The sequence below is a fragment of the Girardinichthys multiradiatus genome, chromosome 21 (assembly GCF_021462225.1).
Source record: "Girardinichthys multiradiatus isolate DD_20200921_A chromosome 21, DD_fGirMul_XY1, whole genome shotgun sequence".
Taxonomy (NCBI): Eukaryota; Metazoa; Chordata; class Actinopteri; order Cyprinodontiformes; family Goodeidae; genus Girardinichthys; species Girardinichthys multiradiatus.
The window spans coordinates 41,112,694-41,130,749 of NC_061813.1; the positions used below are offsets into that span (position 1 = coordinate 41,112,694).

Genomic DNA, 18,056 nt, shown 5'->3' on the forward strand with positions numbered 1-18,056 from the left:
GCTGCCGTATTCTGATCTACCGGAAGTAACAGAAATTACGCTGTGAACGCGATGGATGATAAAACTGAAGTAGTAAAAATAGAGGGGCTAAAATCAAGGCAATGAAGGAAAACAGGCAACATTAAATGTAATTACCTTAATATTTATGACATAATATTTACCATGTTATCATTTTAATGACCTCCAAATTCCCCGATTCCAGTTTTCACAGAGGCGACATTAATCACATGTTGGTTTTTATGGCATTTAATTTGACCAGGTTCAGAATTTCACACCTTCAATTCATTTCAAGTTTATTTTTGTTTCTACTGCCTCTCATACAAACCTCCACCTCTTCATGGGCACCTCCAGACATGATTGGGTCATAAATGTGATGTTAGAATCATTCTGGACTCTGAGCTGAACTTTAAACTGTTTCAACTGTCTCTTCTAAAGTTCTCCTGCTGTCAGCTGCAGAACTTTCCAGGATTAAGGGACTGATGTTTCTGAGGGATTTCATCAGATCCATAAGGATGGGCAGCTGATTGAATCCTCAGCAGAAACATGAATCTTCTGCCTCGGTTCTGACCCCATGTTGTTCACAGAGTTCATTTAAAACGCAGCTGCTGCTTTCAGAAGGTTTAAGTGGTCAAGGACCAAACCCTGGATCCCCCAGCATCTCAAATCATCTGGAAAATGTTTGTTTTCTGTCCTCAGAGCTCAAAGCAAGCACAGAGAAGCTGCTTTCAGTCCCTGAACTCCAAAAATGTGGAACAAATTCAGAAATATTCAAAACGTTAGTGTCTTTTACATATTTTCAGTCAAACCTTCCTGATTTCCACCGCAGATTGAATTACGCTGAAGGACTTTCATTCCTAATTTTAACGGCACCACATCTGTCTTCATTTGTTTGTGAAGTTTTTACTGCCGGTGTTGAAGACCCATGCTGCTTTTATGTGTTTCATGTTTTAAAGCTGGAATAATCTTTTATTGGGTTTAATGATACACTTTCAGCGAGGTATTACTGTAGAAATTTTAATTCAGGCTAACAGAAAAGTTTCAGTTTTTCTGAAAGTAAATCTGACCTCAGAGCAAACCATGAAGCTTTTATTAGCCGCAGTTTGGTGGTTTTTCAGGGGAAAAACTTTCTCCTCACCATCAGTCATTTACTGTGAAATATTTGCAGCTTCTCCATCTTTTTCTGACTACGTTCAGTTCAGATCTGTTAGATCCTTCCTGCAGAGACCTGAACTTTCCAACATGATTCCTGTTTGATTCCAGCAGAGCAACAACACAGAGGATGGTTTAAAGAACTGAACCAGATGCAAACATGAAGGATTGATGGTTGCAATTAGTTGCTTTGGACAGAAGGTGGCGCTGCTGCAGGACACAGAGGAAGAGCAGCAGCTTCCTGCAGGGACACATGAAGACAAACAGGAACCTGAGCTGTGAGACATGAAGCTTTAACATTTCCTGAACTCTTCAGTTTCATTTTCCCTCAGATTTCCCCTGAAGCAGCTTTAAGGTGGAAAACTGCTGCAGTGGTTTCAGTGGAATATTTATAAATAAGTGAGTGTAGAAAATGTAAAATGAACAAAGAAATATGTCTGATTTATAGTTCAACCAAAGGTAATTTGTGCTGCTAAGTCAGTCATTTACAAAGAAACACGTTTAAATAAAATGTTAACTTAAAAGAAGCAAACACTAAATATATTCAAATATGAGCCGAGTGTTTTACTGCTGAGAAGGATGGATTTAATGTAACTGAAGAGGTGAGGAGAAATGAAAGAGGAAGTGTTTAAACACAGGTAAACTCACCTGGTCTCCTATACAGGAGAAGGCAAGGAGCTTCAGGTGTCCAATCAGGTAAATGATAAAACCTAGTTCATTGTCACTTTTGTCTCAATAGACAAGCAGAAAGGAAAGTTCAAGTTTTAACATTTATTACAAATATTCACAATTATTCTCTTATCTGAACACGCCTTCAGCAGACATTTTGCTATAAAGTACGAAGTAGAGGATTTCTTCTTTGTCCTGCAACAAATTCTATGAATCCTTATGGAAGACCGTAAACGCATCACGATGATCTCCACTCTGAGTTTATAATTGTAATGTGAGATTGGGTGTAGAGAAGGCAGGTGAGGATCACAGCATGAAGATTTCTGCTTTGTATTTAAAGGTTGAGAAACTGCACAGACCTACAGTCACCTGTCAACAAATGTACAAACCTGAATTACAAATTTAGTTCTTTTTTTACCAAGCTGAAGCCAGAATATGTATGGAGCTAAATTGCGGCCACAAAGTTTGTTCAAAAGGAAAACATTTGAACGTGAAAAATTATTTTGAACCTCCAACCTAAAAAAATTGCACACTGGAAAAAAGTTTAGCAACTGAAAAAAGATGTGAAACGGACTTATATCTGGTAACCATTGCCCTAAACCATGAGTGCCTGGCTGCAGACCATGCATCTTATCTCTACCAGGCCGACTTTCCTGATTGCTTAATTAGGTCTATAATTATTTTACAGCTACAGTTCATTTTTAATCCTATACCTGGGTTTTGACCTCCATATAATTACAGGTTGTATTCTTTCTCCGCCTTATTCCCTCCTCATTATTCTAGAAATGATTTCTATTTTTTTGTGGTTTTCTCGTCGTTCCAAAGTGCATATCTAAACCCCAGTTTTATTTCTGCTCCTTTTTAAATCAGTCTTTTTCCACTGTATCTCCTCTGTCTTCTGTGCGGACCATTTCCTGGTTTGTGACCGGTTGGTGGCTGCCGTCCCAGTAAACACTGGCAGTCTGAGGAAGCTGCAGGTGAGTCTCCTGGTTCAGAACAGACGGTTGATGCGCATTATGAACACCTGAAACATGGTTTTACTAACTTGCCCTAAACGGAGTGTAACAGGTAAAAACTGGACAAGTGACTGAGACCAGTTTCTGTACTTTTAGGTTGTTTAAACATCTAATGACCATAATTCTAAATGGGCCGCCTGATTTATTTTTTGTGTTTTATTTAATGGCTGCTTTTCATCATTCATTCATTCATTCATTTGCATTCACTGCCGAACAGTCTTCCCTCGCTTAGCGTATCTTGACGCAGCATCTAGTGTATTGTGTAATATACTCTATGGAAAGCCATCTAGTTCAAAAACACGCTTCACGTGTTTTTGAACTAGATGGCTTTCCATACTTTTGGACGGGTGTCGTGCCAAGATAGATAGCGACAATAACTCAAAGAGTCATCTGGAAACAGACCCGATTATCCTCAGATTTAACCACTAACTGAACGATAAAGTAACGACACTCTTCTTTTACTTGGTTAACAAAAGTAAAACATCTTTATTTCCACGTCTAGTGGGTTGGAAATGAGGCGGAGTTGACTGGATCCGCTCTTCCTGTTGAATGCGCGCTCCCGACGCAGGGATCCACATTCTGTCGGGGGTCACTATCTTGGCACGACACCTGTCTTACCTGTCTTACCTGTCTTACCTACCTGTCTACAGTCAGGTGAAGCTTCCTGTGTTGACTTCGGGGCCGTCTATTTCCTGGACAGTTATTGAAGAATGAGCGGGAAACCGTCTAGGGGCGGCTTCCCTTGTTTCCTGGCGGGACATTGAGGTTGGGGTCAATAGTTGGACTTTTGGTTTCTCCCATTTTCTTCTCTTTCTAACAGCTGCAGTTTAGTTCACTATTACGGGTCAGTGTTCGGTGGTTCTGGCCGGTTTGCGGCATTGCAGTGATATGTGGGTCTGAGTGTATTTCTAGGGTAGTTGCTGCATAAATTATTCTTTGCTAATTACTGTTATTTGGATTTATTTTAAGCAATGTTCTTTATTTTCTGGAAAGTGACATTTGAGGTTCTGCTCAGGCCCGGTTCTAGTTATGCATATATGAGGAACATCATCTTGCTACACATTATGCTCCAGCATGTTTATTGTAGTTGTTTATTAGTGTTGTCTTTATGGGATTGGAGTAAACTGTGTAGTGCTGTGCCATTTACCAGACTGGACTGGTTTTCCCCCAGTTGGGCTTCTTTTAAATATGTTGGACTAGAATAAAAGAGCTTAGTGAGGGTTGTTAAAATGTGGGCTGCCTTCACAACATTTGGAGGGTTTTTAGAAATGATTCATGGGAAAAGTCATCATAATAATTGTCATTATGAGACAGAAAAGTAAAAACCTCCACATCTCAACATGTCGATTCTTTGTCCTCATATCAGTAGTTCATTGATTTTAAACAAGAGAATCTGTTGAACTAGACACCATCAATCAGTGATGGTCATTGGTTCATCAGCTGTCACTGGGAGATTATACTGGTCAATTGTAAACGGCCAAAACGCTGTTAAGAGTTCATCTAATATAGACTGAGGTGCAGCCTTTACTTTGTTAAGCTTTGACTTGATGTGGAGAGAAAGCTTCAGGCTCAAGAGGAAAATACAAAAGATATCCAGAAAGCTAAAATCAGACCAACACCACAACCCAGTTGGAACTGGTGCTGGTCAGAACATGCACAGACACGTTTGGAGGCAGGTGCCAAAAAGTGGCATCCATTGGCAAATTAATTTATAGAATTAAAATACAAAACCAGGATATATTTATGGTTTTCTAGCCTGGCTTTTCCTGGCATTATGCTGCAAAATGACTGAATGAGATCAATCAATGTTCTGCATCATAATCAATAGAGACTGAACCAGCTGAGAACACAGTCAACATTATCAGACTGTTTTCTGACGGAGCTGAAACATTACACTAATAATAAACCAATATACCAATATTAATATAATTCACCACACTTTCATGGAGCTCAGCTTTAGACCTGCCTTTCATTTCAAATCACAAACCTACTTTAGGTAGTTAATGTTCACATATTATTATGCTAATAAAATCAAACAGATTCCTCATTTCTGCATCATAGAGGATCATATTCAGCCTTTGACAAATATTAGCCTGTAATGTTAACCACCCAGCAACATGATTCCTCAGCTGTTGGAGTAGAAATGCTTGCATGAAAAGAGCTCCTTGAGTTAAAGTGACTTTTACACAGAACAGAGTTTAGGCTAGCATGCTGCAGTTATAAAATACTGTATGTGTGTTTCTGTTATCAGCACTTTACTGTGAGAGTTACTAGACATTGAGAAAAATGGTTGTAGCCATGATGTTTCTTTTCTTCAGACTTCAACATCAAAATAATGAAGTGAAATGGTCTAATCTGTCTGTCTGGTTGTAAATCTCCCTCTCTTTCTTTCTTCTTTAAACCTGACAAACATCAGTCAGCAGCTGGACAAGGCTTTGAAATCACAGATTTTAGGAGTAAAAACCATGTAGGCAATGCAGTCATGCATGGATGCGGATTGGAAGAAAATACAAGTGTTTTTCAGCAGGTTTACCGACCCCTCTCTCTTCAGCCCTTTTTTTTAAAGAAACATCTGGCCAGAAGCTGCTTAATGTTTTTTAGCAGCTCTATAATAATCCAACCTTTGAGGAACCTTTCCTTCTCTCTGTTGATGCCTCCTGCCGTGGTCTTTAGAGCCTTTGCCAGTAGAAACATAGTCATGCACACTTTAGTTTTTCGCCTTGAAGTGGGTGGTGTACGATTGGTTTCATCTCTGGTTGAGGAGTCATTGGTTTACTGTTTGGACGGATAAAAACCCTCTGACTTTTATACTCTCTATGTTATCAGAGGTGGATTGCAAACTAGCATATTTCCAGTTTGACACAGTAGACATTCCTGGTCCTAAAAATGCGGTTGCTGGTATGCTGATCAGGGAACCCTTTGTGCAGTGTTCAGTCCCTCCCATCGTTTAAGACTACCATATTATAAACCTCTGGTTGATGCATAAGCAGTGGCCATTGGTGGAGTACAGAAGGTCTTCACATGGACTGTTTACTCAGTTTATAAGGCCATCATATCGCTTCTCAATGCACAGCTGTTGTGCAGGCCGGAGTGCTGACATCTTCTGAGGTGGAAGCTGTCCTCCAGGTCCATAGTGAACATGAGTCCAGGGTGTGTCCAGATGCTCTTCTCCTGCGTCAATGCTCTCAAACTCTGCTTACAACAAACCGTACTGACTCTGAAGTCTTCTCTTGTGATGAGCTAGTGGGTCAGCAGAGATGTGATAATGTACTGGGTAGGTTGATCTTCTATGTGGAAAGAGGACGGAGACCATCAAGGAGAGAGCAGGCAAAAGAAGCAACCAGTACAAAGAGGCTTCTGAAGGCATGAGACAAGTTGACAGTGCAGAATGGTTTTCTGTACCGAGTCTCGAAAACCCAGTAAAAAAAGGAAACACCTATTTGTATGTTGTTCTACCGACCGTACATTCTGCGTTATTAAAGGGTCTCCGTGTTAAAGCGGGACACCGAGGCCAGCAAAGGACGCTTTGTCTTGCCAGGCAGAGGTTTCGCTAGGTTTCATATAACAAATGATGTCTCAGAGCATGTGCAATGCTATAGATGATGTGTTCTTAACAAGTCGACTGAGCCAGAGGCTGGAGCACCTTTTGAGGAAAATTAACACGTCGGAGCCTCTTGGGCTGATTTGTATAGACGTCTGGTTGGCAGAGGATTCTGCAAACGAATCATTGGGTATGTTTGTGGTCACTGACCACTTCACAAAGACTGCACATGCCTTTCTATGCCCCAACCAGTCTGCCATGGCAGCGGGGCATCAGCTGTGACGTGACTACTTCTGCGTCAATGGTTTTCCAAAACGTTACTCTCTGATCAGAGAGACAATTTCGAGAGTGTGCTCATGGCTGAGCTGTTGAGTGTAGCAGGTGTCCAGAAGTCCAGCACGACTCCATACCATCCAATTGGAAATGGTTCCTGTGAAAGGATGAACCGGACTTTGGGCAATATGATTTGTGCCTTACCCCCTAGAGCTAAGCAAAGGTGGCCCGATACTCTGAAAGCTCTCTTGCTTACATACAACTGTGCTGTCCATGAGACAACGTGCTATGCTCCCTTTCTGCTAATGTTTGGTATAGTGCCATGACTCCCAGTTAATGGACTCTTTAGCTCTGCCATTGATCACCATAACATCCTGGACTATGACTGGAATGTCCAGACATTGAGGAAAGACCTCAAGGAGGCTATGGAGATAGCCTAGGAGACGGCATCCAGACAACTGCAGCATCACAAAGAACTCTAGATCCAGAGGGTGCGAGGAGCCCCAGTAGAGATTGGTGACCTTTTTAAATTTAGATGAACAAATGGGGTCATGGCAAAAGAAAACTTGCTCATTGTTGGGAGAGTGTTGTCTACGCAGTTGTTGAAAAGAACAATCAAATCGCATTTAAGCTCTAGAATGGTTCCACGGGGCAAGTTAAAGTTCAACCTGAGAATGCCAGTGAACGTTCTCCCATTGGAGGATGCTGCATCGGAGGAAGAAGTGGATGTGTCGTCTAGACGTTTCTCACTGGTGATGGAGAAGCTCTCTGCGACATGTCTGTGGTTTCTACTGAGTCCTACAGACACAATAGAACAACTTTCTGCTTTACAGGACAGCTCAGAGAGCGACTGGAAACTGACTTTGCTGGTTTATTTCTCAGACTGGGGGAAGTCCAGACAAGTGGAAGTTCTGTGGAGGAAGAGGAGGACAGAGCAGAGCTTCCATTATCCAGCTCTATGCGAATGAAGACTAACTGGTCCAAATAAATGGCTCTAAAACTCAAACAGAAACCCTCAAACAGCAGGTAAGAAACTTGCTCATTAAGATTCATTTCTTAATTTTCTTAATTTCATAGAATTTCTCAGTTTGATGTGTCCTAAAAACAACATGTTGGTTTTTCAGAGGCCAGAAGCACAGACGGTCTCCAGGATCCAGCTGTTTTTCTATGTTCAGTGACCTTTCCAAAGAAGCACCTCCAGACTTAAGTAATGAACATGGACCATCAGACCCAGAGTAAGAAACTTGCTCACCAGTTTGAAAGATGATTGTTGATATTTAGAAGGTAAAATGTGAATCACTTAAAAACTTTAGTCAATATACATAATTAATAACTGTCATGTTATGGATCCTAGACATTTAAATCTTTAAAGGTCTGGATAACGTGGCCGATCAGAATGTCCTCAGTTTATTGTCCACGTTGTTGCTGAGTGACCTAAAGGCTACGCTTTCCATGCTGCTGAAAATGTGATCTCTTGGATGGTGATTTATTAGTAAGAACTTGACCTCACAAAGCTTGTGATTGTTTATTGCATCAGGCACCACATTATTACTATCTCATTATCTTGGCTTCGCTCCTGTTCCTCCATGCTGCTTTCGGATGTTTTTATTATTGTTAACTTTTTATGCATTCATATCAGCTGATGGTGTCTTTGCTGCTCGAACCTATGATTCATGCAAAGCATCAGAGTGTCTAACTATTATTCATTTAAGCCAACCGAATATTCAGTTATCTTCCTTGATAAACTGCATTCGCATTATCAAACAGTGGCTAAGTGACAACTATTTTCAGGTGTATCATTGTCCCTGAGAACTGAAATCTGAAATCAAGCAGCATCTTGGTGCTTTGGCATCTTCTATTAAACCTAACCTCAGAAACCCTGGTGTGATTTTTGATTCTGCCATGTCTTTGGAGCCACATTCCCCTGGATTAATAAGAAACTGTTTTTTTCTGCTTAGAAATATTTCTAAGGTGCCGTCTCTGGTGTTAAAGCTGAACTAGAGATGTAGATATCTTTTCATCTTGTCTTGATTATTGCAGCAACCATTTTATTGGGTTGAACTGGAAGGATCTTGACCGGCTCCATTGTGTTCAAAATGCTGCTGCAAGGGTTTTAATACATTTTAAAATTAGTCCTCACTTTTAGAGTTCTGTGTGGTCCATCTCCAGTCTATATGACCTTCTGGAGCCCCTCAGTTCTTCCCGCAGTCTGAGATCTTCCAGTCGAAGCCTCTTAATGGTCCAGCGAACCCATTTTAAAACCAGAGGGGATAAATCCTTCGGAGTTGTGGCCCCCAGGCTGTGGAAGGTTTTGCCTCCATCTTTCGCTGCCTTGAGTCTGTGGATTCTTTTCAGTTGAAGACACATTTATTCAGATTGGCTGTTAACTAGTTTTATGGTGTACTTTTTATGTGTTTACATTTTTTCATCATTTTATTTTGTATTTTTATTTTCATTTCATGTGTGTTTTTACTTCCTGTGTGTGTTTTAAAGTTCTTGCTTATTTAAAATTTGTTTCATTTTTGGTGTTTTGTTTTTTTATTTTTTTTATTATTATTTTCCTTATTTATTATTTTTTCCAAGGACAGAAAAGAGATTTGTGCAGTTTTAGTAGTTGGTGGCGATTCGTGTTATTCGTGGCTCGTGAGAAACAGAGACATAAGAAGATGTACTTAATGAACTTTAAAACCTTCTGATTCTCTTCTCTAGTTTTTCTCCAGAGCTTTTTAAATGGTTACAATCCAAGAATTTCTTCCTAATTAATATTGTAGTGTTTATTAGGGCTCTTATACCTTATATTATTGTATAGTTTACCAGTCAGGCTCATATGTTTCTTCAATAAAAATCAGACTCGGGCGAATTGTCTCTCAGGTTGTCTAGAGACTGTGAGGAAAATTACTTTGAGCTGTTAACTGATTAGGCTCGAAAGGTTCTTTAGACCTCGTGGGATTATCGTAAATTCTTGTGTTAAAACATCTTTGTTTTTCTGCGTTCTCTCTGGTCTTATTTATGCTTTGTTTCAGTGCAGCAGTGGGGCTCCTTTGCAACCATAAATAACCTGGGGGGGTTAAACTGCAATTAGTCCAAGGCCTCAGCTGTATGCCGCCCTGGACGAATACATTCCTTAAGAGCTGGTTTTAAAACTAACGCTCTGAATTACCTGGGAATAAAACAAAAGTAAAAAATCTGAAGGTAGACTATTGATACAACATGATCTACAAACATCATTTTTGTGTTTCAGAGGCCAGAACCACAGACAGTCTCCAGGATCCAGATGTTCTTCTATGAAGAGTGACCTTTCCAAGGACGCACCTCCAGACTTCAGTACCGGACATGGACCACCAGACCCAAAGTAAGAAACTTGCTCACCAAGAACTTTAACTTTAAAGCCTTCTGATTCTTTGCAGCAGTTTGTCTTCAGAGCCTTTTAAATGGTTTCCATCAGAGAATGTCTTCCTGATTGATGTTGTAGTGTTTTATTAGTGCTGTAACACATCATAGTATTGTTTATATTTTTATTTAATAAATTTATCAATATCCAATCCATCTCTGATGAATTTGTGGACCACCAGACCCAAAGTAAGAAACCCTATCCGTTCTCTTAATCATTAACAAATTTAATTACTGATTTTGCTGTTCTTCATCGTTCTTCATCTCACCTGCAGCACGTTTGTCTTGTTGTTTATCATATTTTTATTTTTTTACATGTTCTTAGAAGGACTCACCACACCTTTTCCACATTTCCTGAGTCAAAATCGCAAACCTTATTGGAATGGACAGCGGTGGTCACAGAATCAAGTCTTAAGTCTTTGGCCCCAACTCAGGGTCAAGTCTAAGGTCTTTAATGACTAAAATAAAAATGTCCTTATATAGTCCACCTCTAACTCTGCATCGCTGTAGGTAACCAAACCTAAACTGTTGGTTCTTAGGGTTAAAATATCACATGAACATTTAAAGTGCCTGTGAAACGCTTTTCCCACAAATACAGAAATTGAAAGAAAACATCTTAATGTTAAATGAACTGGGCAGTACCATCCAAATCCAGTCTGCTAAAGGCTAAGAGATTAAAACCTTAATATTGAATTTCTGCTTTTCTGTCTCTGTAAGTTAACAGCTGGTTGTCCCTGTCTTCATGTTTCCCTCGCCTTCGTTAGATATTCCTCTAAATCTGCTCTGGAGGGTTTTCTTCTCACTCTGAGCTGCAGAGGTTTTAATAATGTTGGGAAATTATTTTCTAAATCTTCTAAAACCTTTTGTTTTCAATTCTATATATTAAAGGTGTTCAAATTAACGTATATGTCACACCAGCAGCTTTCATCCTCATGCCGAAAGTGTTGAAAGGAATTTATATGGATTCACATGTATGATCATAAACAACGTTCATCCTCCTCAGTGCGTTTGCACCAAGGTACTTGTACATGACAGCTTGTTAAACTGCTAAGACTCTTAGCAACAAACTCCCGAACACTTGCTGCTGAACTTTCCACCATAATGAGCATGAGGAACAATCCGAACTAAGAAAATATTCCAGGTAAAGCTCAAAAGGCATCATATGACTTGACATATTTAATCACACAGGATCAGGGAAAGAAATGAAAATAATTGAGCCTGGATTGGGCTATGGCTGTCATAGACTACACACGAAGATGTTATGGCTGATCACCAGGAATCAGTGCCACTTTTTATTCGTAATAGTTCCTGATGAATCACAGACATGTCTCAAGCCAAAATTGTACACTAACTGACAGACTGAATATTAGGAAATATTCTGTACAGTAGGATGAATATATATGGATGTGTCTAAGTCTTCCCAGTTACTCAAAACATCTTGAAGCCCTCCAAGAAGAAACACCTGGAGAACAATGGTAACTGGATGCTGCACACCACCCCAGTGCATGCTGTAGGTCTTGACTAGAGAGGGCCACCAGGAGCACGTTATCTGCGAAAAAGAGAGACCAGAGCCACTGACCCCCAAACCAGACCCCCCGGACCCTTGGCTGTACCTAGAAATCCTGTCCATGAAACCTATGAACAGGACCTGTGACAAAGGCTAGTCTTAGTGGAGTCCAACATACACCGGGAACAGGCCCACTTGATGCCAGCAATGCGAACCAAACCCCTTCTCCGTTTGTACAGAGCCTGGATGGCCCCTAATAAAGGGCCCTGCACCTGAAACATCACCCACAGGGCACCATGAGGAACACGGTGGAATGCCTTCTCCTGGTCCACAAAACACATGTGGACCTGTTGTGCAAACTCCCAAGAACCCAGAGCCTGGGTAATAAAGGAGTCCAACTTCGAGTCCTTAGCCTCTGCTTCCGCTAGGGAAGGCATGACTGAAGGATTGAGAAGTACTCCTTTCCTGAAAATGTCCCCGGTTGAGGTCAGCAGCTCCCCACCTCTACTATAAACAGTGTTGGTAAAGCACTGCCTTGTCCTGAGGCGACATATGGTTTGCTAGAACCCCTCCTTCGACCGCCACCTTAACGTGCTGTTCCCACCACCTGCAGGGGGAACCATGAGTGACTAGTGCAAAGAGGATCGGGCAGCGGATGAAGGTGGAGACCTCAACGGCCCGATCCCCGGATGCTTAGGCTGGCTCTAGGGACATGGAATGTCACCTCGCTGGGGGGGAAGGAGACTGAGCTGGTGCGGGAGGTTGAGGGATATCAACTAGAAATAGTCGGGCCCTGGAACCCAGCTCCTTGAGAGAGGCTGGACTCTCTTCTACTCTGGAGTGGCCCGCGGGGAGAGGCTGCGAGCTGGAGTGGGTTTACTAGTTGCCCCCTAGCTCAGCCGTCTCATGTTGGGGTAAACCCCAGTAGATGAGAGGGTCGCATCCCCGCGCCTTCGGGTCGGGGACAGGTCTCTGACTGTCGGTTCGGCCTACGGGCCAAGTGGTGATGAGGATTACCCGGCCTTGTTGGCGTCCCTGTCAGGTTTGCTGCATAATGCCCCTCCCGGGGACTCCGTTTTTCTGCTGGGGGACTTCAACGCCCAGGTAGGAAACGACACTTACACCTGGAGAGGCGTGATTGGGAGGAATGGCCTCCCTGATCTGAATCCTAGTGGTGTTTCATTAGTGGCTGAGCTGGGAACGTCTGGTGGAGCCTTCGGCCAGGGATGTATTCAGGACCCACCTCCGTGAGAGCTTTGGCCAGATTCTGGGGGAGGTTGGAGACATAGAGTCCGAGTGGACTATGATTTCCGCGTCTAACGTCGATGCTGCCACCCATAGCTGTGGCCATAAGGTCTGCGGTGCCCGTTGCGGCAGCAGTCCCCGAACCCAGTGGTAGACACTGGCAGTAAGGGATGCTGTCAAGCTGAAGAAGGAGTCCTATCGGCTGTGGTTGGCCTGTAGGACTCCTGAAGTGGCTGACGGGTACCATGAGGCCAAGTGTGCCGCTTCCCGGGCTGTTGCAGAGGCAAAAACGCGGGCCTGGGAGTAGTTTGGTGAGGCCAGGGAGAAGGACTACCGGTTGGCCTCGAAAAACCGAAAACCGAAAACCGTCCGGCGCCTCAGGAGGGGGAAGCAATACTTCGCCAACACTGTTTACTGTGGGGCTGGGGAGCTTCTGACCTCCACTGGGGACATTGTTGGGCAATGGAAGGAGTATTTTGAGGATCTCCTCAATCCTGCTATCACACATTCCCTGGTGGAAGCAGAGGCTGGGGTCTCTGGGGTATGGAGTCTTTCATCACCCAGGCTGAAGTCACCGAGGTGGTTAAAAAGCTCCATGGTGGCAGGGTTTCGGGGGTTGGATGAGATCCGCCCTGAGTACCTCTGATCTCTGGATGCTGTGGGGCTGTCATGGTTGACATGCCTCTTCAACATTGTGTGGCGATCGGGGACAGTGCCTCTGGACTTACAGACCAGGGTGGTGGCCCCCCTTCATAAGAAGGATGATCGGAGGGTGTGTTCCAACTACAGGGGGATCACACTCCTCAGCCTCCCTGGTAAGGCCTACTCCAGGGTATTGGAGAGGAGAGTCCGGCCGATGGTCCAACCTCGGCTTCAGGAGGAGCAGTGTGATTTTTGTCCTGGCTGTGGAACACTGGACCAGCTCTATACCCTCTGCAGGGTACTTGAGGGTTCATGGGAGTTTGCCCAACTGGTCTGTGTTTTGTGAACCTGTAGAAGGCATTGGACTGTGTCCCTTGTAGTGCCCTGTGGAGGGTGCTCCAGGAGTACGGAGTCGGGGGCCCTTTATTAGGCTCCATCCGGTCTCTGTACAAGCGGAGCAGGAGGTCTGCATTGCTGGCACTAAGTCGGACCTGTTCCCGGTGCATGTTGGACTCCAGCAGGGCTGCCCTTTGTCACCGGTCCTGTTCATAAAAGTTAAGAACAGGATTTCTAGATGCAGCCAAGGGCCGGAGGGGGTCTGGTTTGGGGACCAGTGGATTTAGTCTCTTTTCTTTGCAGATGACATGGTCTTTCTGGCCCCATCTAGCCAAGACCTACAGCATGCGCTGGGGCGGTCCGCAGCCGAGTGTGAAGCGGCTGGGATGAATATCAGCTCCTCCAAGTCCGAGGCCATGGTTCTCGGCCGGAAAAGGGTGGCTTGTCCTCTTCAGCATGGAGGGAGTTCCTGCCTCAAGTGGAGGAGTTCAAGTATTTTGGGGTCTTGTTCACGAGGGAGGGAAGAATGGAGCGGGAGATGGACAAATGGATTGGTGTGGCCGCTGCATTAATGGGGAAGCTGTGGCGGTCCGTTGTGGTGCAGAGAGAGCTGAGCTGAAAAGCGAAGCTCTCGATTTACCGGTCGTTACTTTCCTACCCTCACCTATGACCATGAACATTAGGTCAAGACCAAAAGAGTGAGATCCTGGATACAAGCGGCTGAAATGAGCTTCCTCCCTAGGGTGGACGGGCACTCCCTTAAAGATAGGGTGAGGAGCTTGGCAATCTGGGAGGAGTTCGAAGTAGAGCCGCTGCTCCTCCACATCAAGAGGAGCTAGTTGAGGTGGCTCGGCATCTATACTGAATAAATCTGATTCTAATTACCACGCATTTCCCACGTTAGCAATACCCAGCATACTGTAGTTGCCCAACTCTACCTTTAAGGCTTATCCCGCAGGTCAGAATGGGTCAAGTAATAGTTTCTGCTTCAGTATGTGATGTGGACCATCTTCAATAATGGGTTTTTCTCAGGTAGTGGTTCTGTTCCCCACATTGAGTAGAAACCCACACCCAGATCTCTGGGTCCAAGAGTAGTCTTATGTCTGTTGTCATTCCAGTTAAACGCCTTTCCTGCGACGGTGCTGACAATGCTTCAGCTTCCCCACAACGCTAGGAAAGGAATTAGGTCTGAAGAGGATCCAATTTGATTGGTTCTGGACTGGAGAAAAAGAAGGGATAGTGTTAGATGTATACACAGTAATGAAACCCCCTACTTCCTTCCAAATTTTCAACAGCTTCTACCTACCTTCAGATTACTTCTGACCTTTTTCCCCTTTCACCCTAGAATGCTGTCAGTTTCTGTGAGTTTATTTTTTGAAATAATTCTATTGAAGCATGTTTGAAAAGCAATGTTTGACTTTCATTTGTTTATTTTCATATAATTTTTATTCATTATTACCTTTGTCAGATTCAAGTTATTTCTGTGACCATTGTGGGTTTTTCTTTCATTATCCAAGGGGTACCAACAATTGTGTCCATGTGTGTAACTGCATTTTGTGGACATCCTGATAGTAAAGAATTACAATAGTCCAGCCTTGAAGTAACAAATGCATGGACTAGTTTTCAGCGTCACTCCTGGATAGGATATTTCTAATTTTGGCAATGTTCTGGAGATGAAAGAAGGAAATCCTAGAAACCTGTTTAATATGTGATTTAAATGACATGTCCTGGTCAAAAATAACACCAAGGTTTTTTTCTTTATTACCGGAGGTTAATTTAATGCCATCCAGGTTAAGTGATTGACTAAGCAGTTTCTTTTTTAAAGACTCCGGTCCAAAGACAACAACTTCTGTCTTGTCTGAATTTAGAAGCAAAAAATTTAAAGTCATCCAAGTTTATATATCTTCAAGACATGCTTGTAGTCTATCTAACTGATTGGGCTCATCAGGATTTATGGATAAGTAAAGCTGAGTATCATCAGCGTAACAGTGAAAATTTATCCTATGCTGCCTGATAATTTGACCTATTGGAAGCATATATATAGTAAAGAGAATTGGCCCAAGTACTGAACCCTGTGGTACTCCATAATTAACCCTGGAGTTTAAAGATGATTTATCATTTACATGAACAAACTGGAATCTGTCAGACAGATAAGATTTAAACCAGCCTAGCGTTGTTCCCCTGATCCCTACAGCATATTTCAGCTTTTCTAAGAGAATATTATGGTCGACTGGATCAAATGCAGCACTGAGATCTAACAGAACCAGAACAGACACAAGTCCATTATCTGAGGCCATAAGAATATCATTAGTGACTTTCAGCAGAGCTGTTTCAGTGCTATGATGAGCTCTGAAACCTGACTGAAACTCTTCAAACAGGTCATTGCTGTATAAATGTTCACACATTTGATTAACAACTATTTTCTCAAGAATTTTAGATAAGAATGGAAGATTGGATATAGGTCTGTAATTTATTAAATCATCTCGATCAAGCGAAGGTTTCTTAAGAAAAGGTTTAATTACAGCTACCTTAAAAGGCTGTGGTTCTGATCCATTTACTAAAGATAGATTAATCATATCTAAAATGGGGCTGGTAATCAGAGGGAACACTTCCTTAAATAATTTGGTTGGGATTGGATCTAACATACAAGTTGAAGGTTTAGATGAAGCTAATATTTCTGATAACTCAGGAAGCTTCACAGGATCAAAACAGTCCAAACACAAATCAGGTTCTACAGTTATTTCCAATGTTGTCTCACTTGCTGAGGATGAAGTAATCATCTTCAGGAGTATGTCAAAGATTTTCTTTTTAATAGAATCAATTTTATTTAAGAAGAATCCCATAAAGTCATGACTGCTGAGAGCTAAGGGAATGGATGGCTCAACAGAGCTATGACTCTGTGTAAGTTTAGCAACTGTACTAAAGTGAAACCTAGGATTATTCTTGTTCTCTTCTATTAATGATGAGAAATAAGCTGTTCTAGCTTGGCGAAGTGTCTTTTTATACAATAGTAGGTTATTTTTCCAGATTAAGTAGGAATCCTCTAGGTGTGTAGAGCGCCATTTTCTCTCCAATTTTCTAACATTGTGCTTTAAAGTACGCAGCTCTGAATTAAACCAAGGAGGTAGCCTCCTATGAATAATTACCTTCTTTTTCAAGGGGGCTGCATTGTCTAATGCATCACGCAATGATGAAGAAACACTATGAACAAAATAATCAATTTGTGAAGGGGCAGAAACAGAATTATTGCCCTCCATTGTGCTTTTCAGTGATAATGAGGAAATTAAAAGTGGAACAGATTCTTTAAAGGTTGTTACAGCATCGCCTGATAATGATCTACTATAATGAAATTTTCTTTCAGGTGTGGAGTACTCGGTTAAATTAAACTCAAAGGTTATTAAGAAATGGTCAGACAGGACAGAGTTATGAGAAAATATTGTTATGTCTTTACACTCAATGCCATATGTCAGCACAAGGTCCAGAGAATGAAGACAAAGGTGGGTAGGTTTGTTAATGTTTTGAGCAAAGCCAATTGAGTGTAAGATAGCATTAAAGGCTATATTTAAGCTATCACTTTCAGTGTCAACATGAATGTTAAAATCCCCCACTATAATAACTTTATCTGTATTTAACACTAAATCAGATAAAAGGTCTGAAAACTGATCTAAAAATTGAGAGTAAGGGCCTGGTGGACGGTACAAAACAACAAACAGAAGTGGTTTCAGTGCTTTGCAATTTGGATGAGGAAAACTAAGGATTGAATATTCAAAAGATTTGTAGCTATTGATTGGTCTGGAACTAATCAATAAATCAGACTGAAAGATGGTTGCTACTCCTCCTCCTCGCCCAGTATTTCGAGGAATGTGAAAATTTTAATAATTATTAGGAGTTGACTCATTTATAGTAACATAATCCTCTTGCTGCAGCCAGGTTTCTGTGAGGCAAAATAAATCAATCTGATTGTCACAAATCAGGTCACTAACTAGCAAAGTCTTTGAAGAGAGAGATCTTATGTTCAGTAAGCCACATTTAATTGTTTTATTTTTAGTCTGAGTTGTGTTTATTTTTATGAGATTTTCCTGATTTCCTCCTTTTAGATTATTTTTTAATCTATTCAATTTTGGCCGTGGGCGAGACACTGTCTTAATAGGGTAATGGGTGGGTAGCAGTACAGAAGCTGCAGAGAGGAGTGTTGAACTACGACCCTGCTTCCTGGTCTGAACCCTGAGTCAGAGTTTTAAACATCATCGTGGTTATGGCTTTGTGACTCCTTCCTGTGGTGGATCTG

The 18,056-nt window shown here is 42.1% G+C and overlaps 1 protein-coding gene across 7 annotated transcripts in view; it reads left to right on the forward strand.

Moving 5' to 3' along the window:
- Window positions 1-1,058: 1,058 nt before the first annotated feature.
- The window catches only part of LOC124857969 (NACHT, LRR and PYD domains-containing protein 12-like), a 45,055-nt gene continuing 28,057 nt past the window's right edge, over window positions 1,059-18,056 (forward strand). Inside the window, exons 1-5 of one of the 7 annotated variants that reach the window (XM_047349601.1) lie at window positions 1,059-1,548; window positions 2,689-2,795; window positions 7,531-7,674; window positions 7,773-7,883; window positions 9,890-10,000. In XM_047349601.1, the coding sequence (XP_047205557.1) occupies window positions 7,637-7,674; window positions 7,773-7,883; window positions 9,890-10,000 (260 nt within the window). In that variant the 5' untranslated portion in view covers window positions 1,059-1,548; window positions 2,689-2,795; window positions 7,531-7,636. Of the gene's footprint in view, window positions 1,549-1,943; window positions 2,118-2,688; window positions 2,796-2,865; window positions 2,887-3,456; window positions 3,606-3,711; window positions 7,426-7,530; window positions 7,675-7,772; window positions 7,884-9,889; window positions 10,001-18,056 lie in introns of those variants that run through there. The other 6 variants (XM_047349605.1, XM_047349604.1, XM_047349607.1 and 3 more) reach the window with 6 other exon arrangements.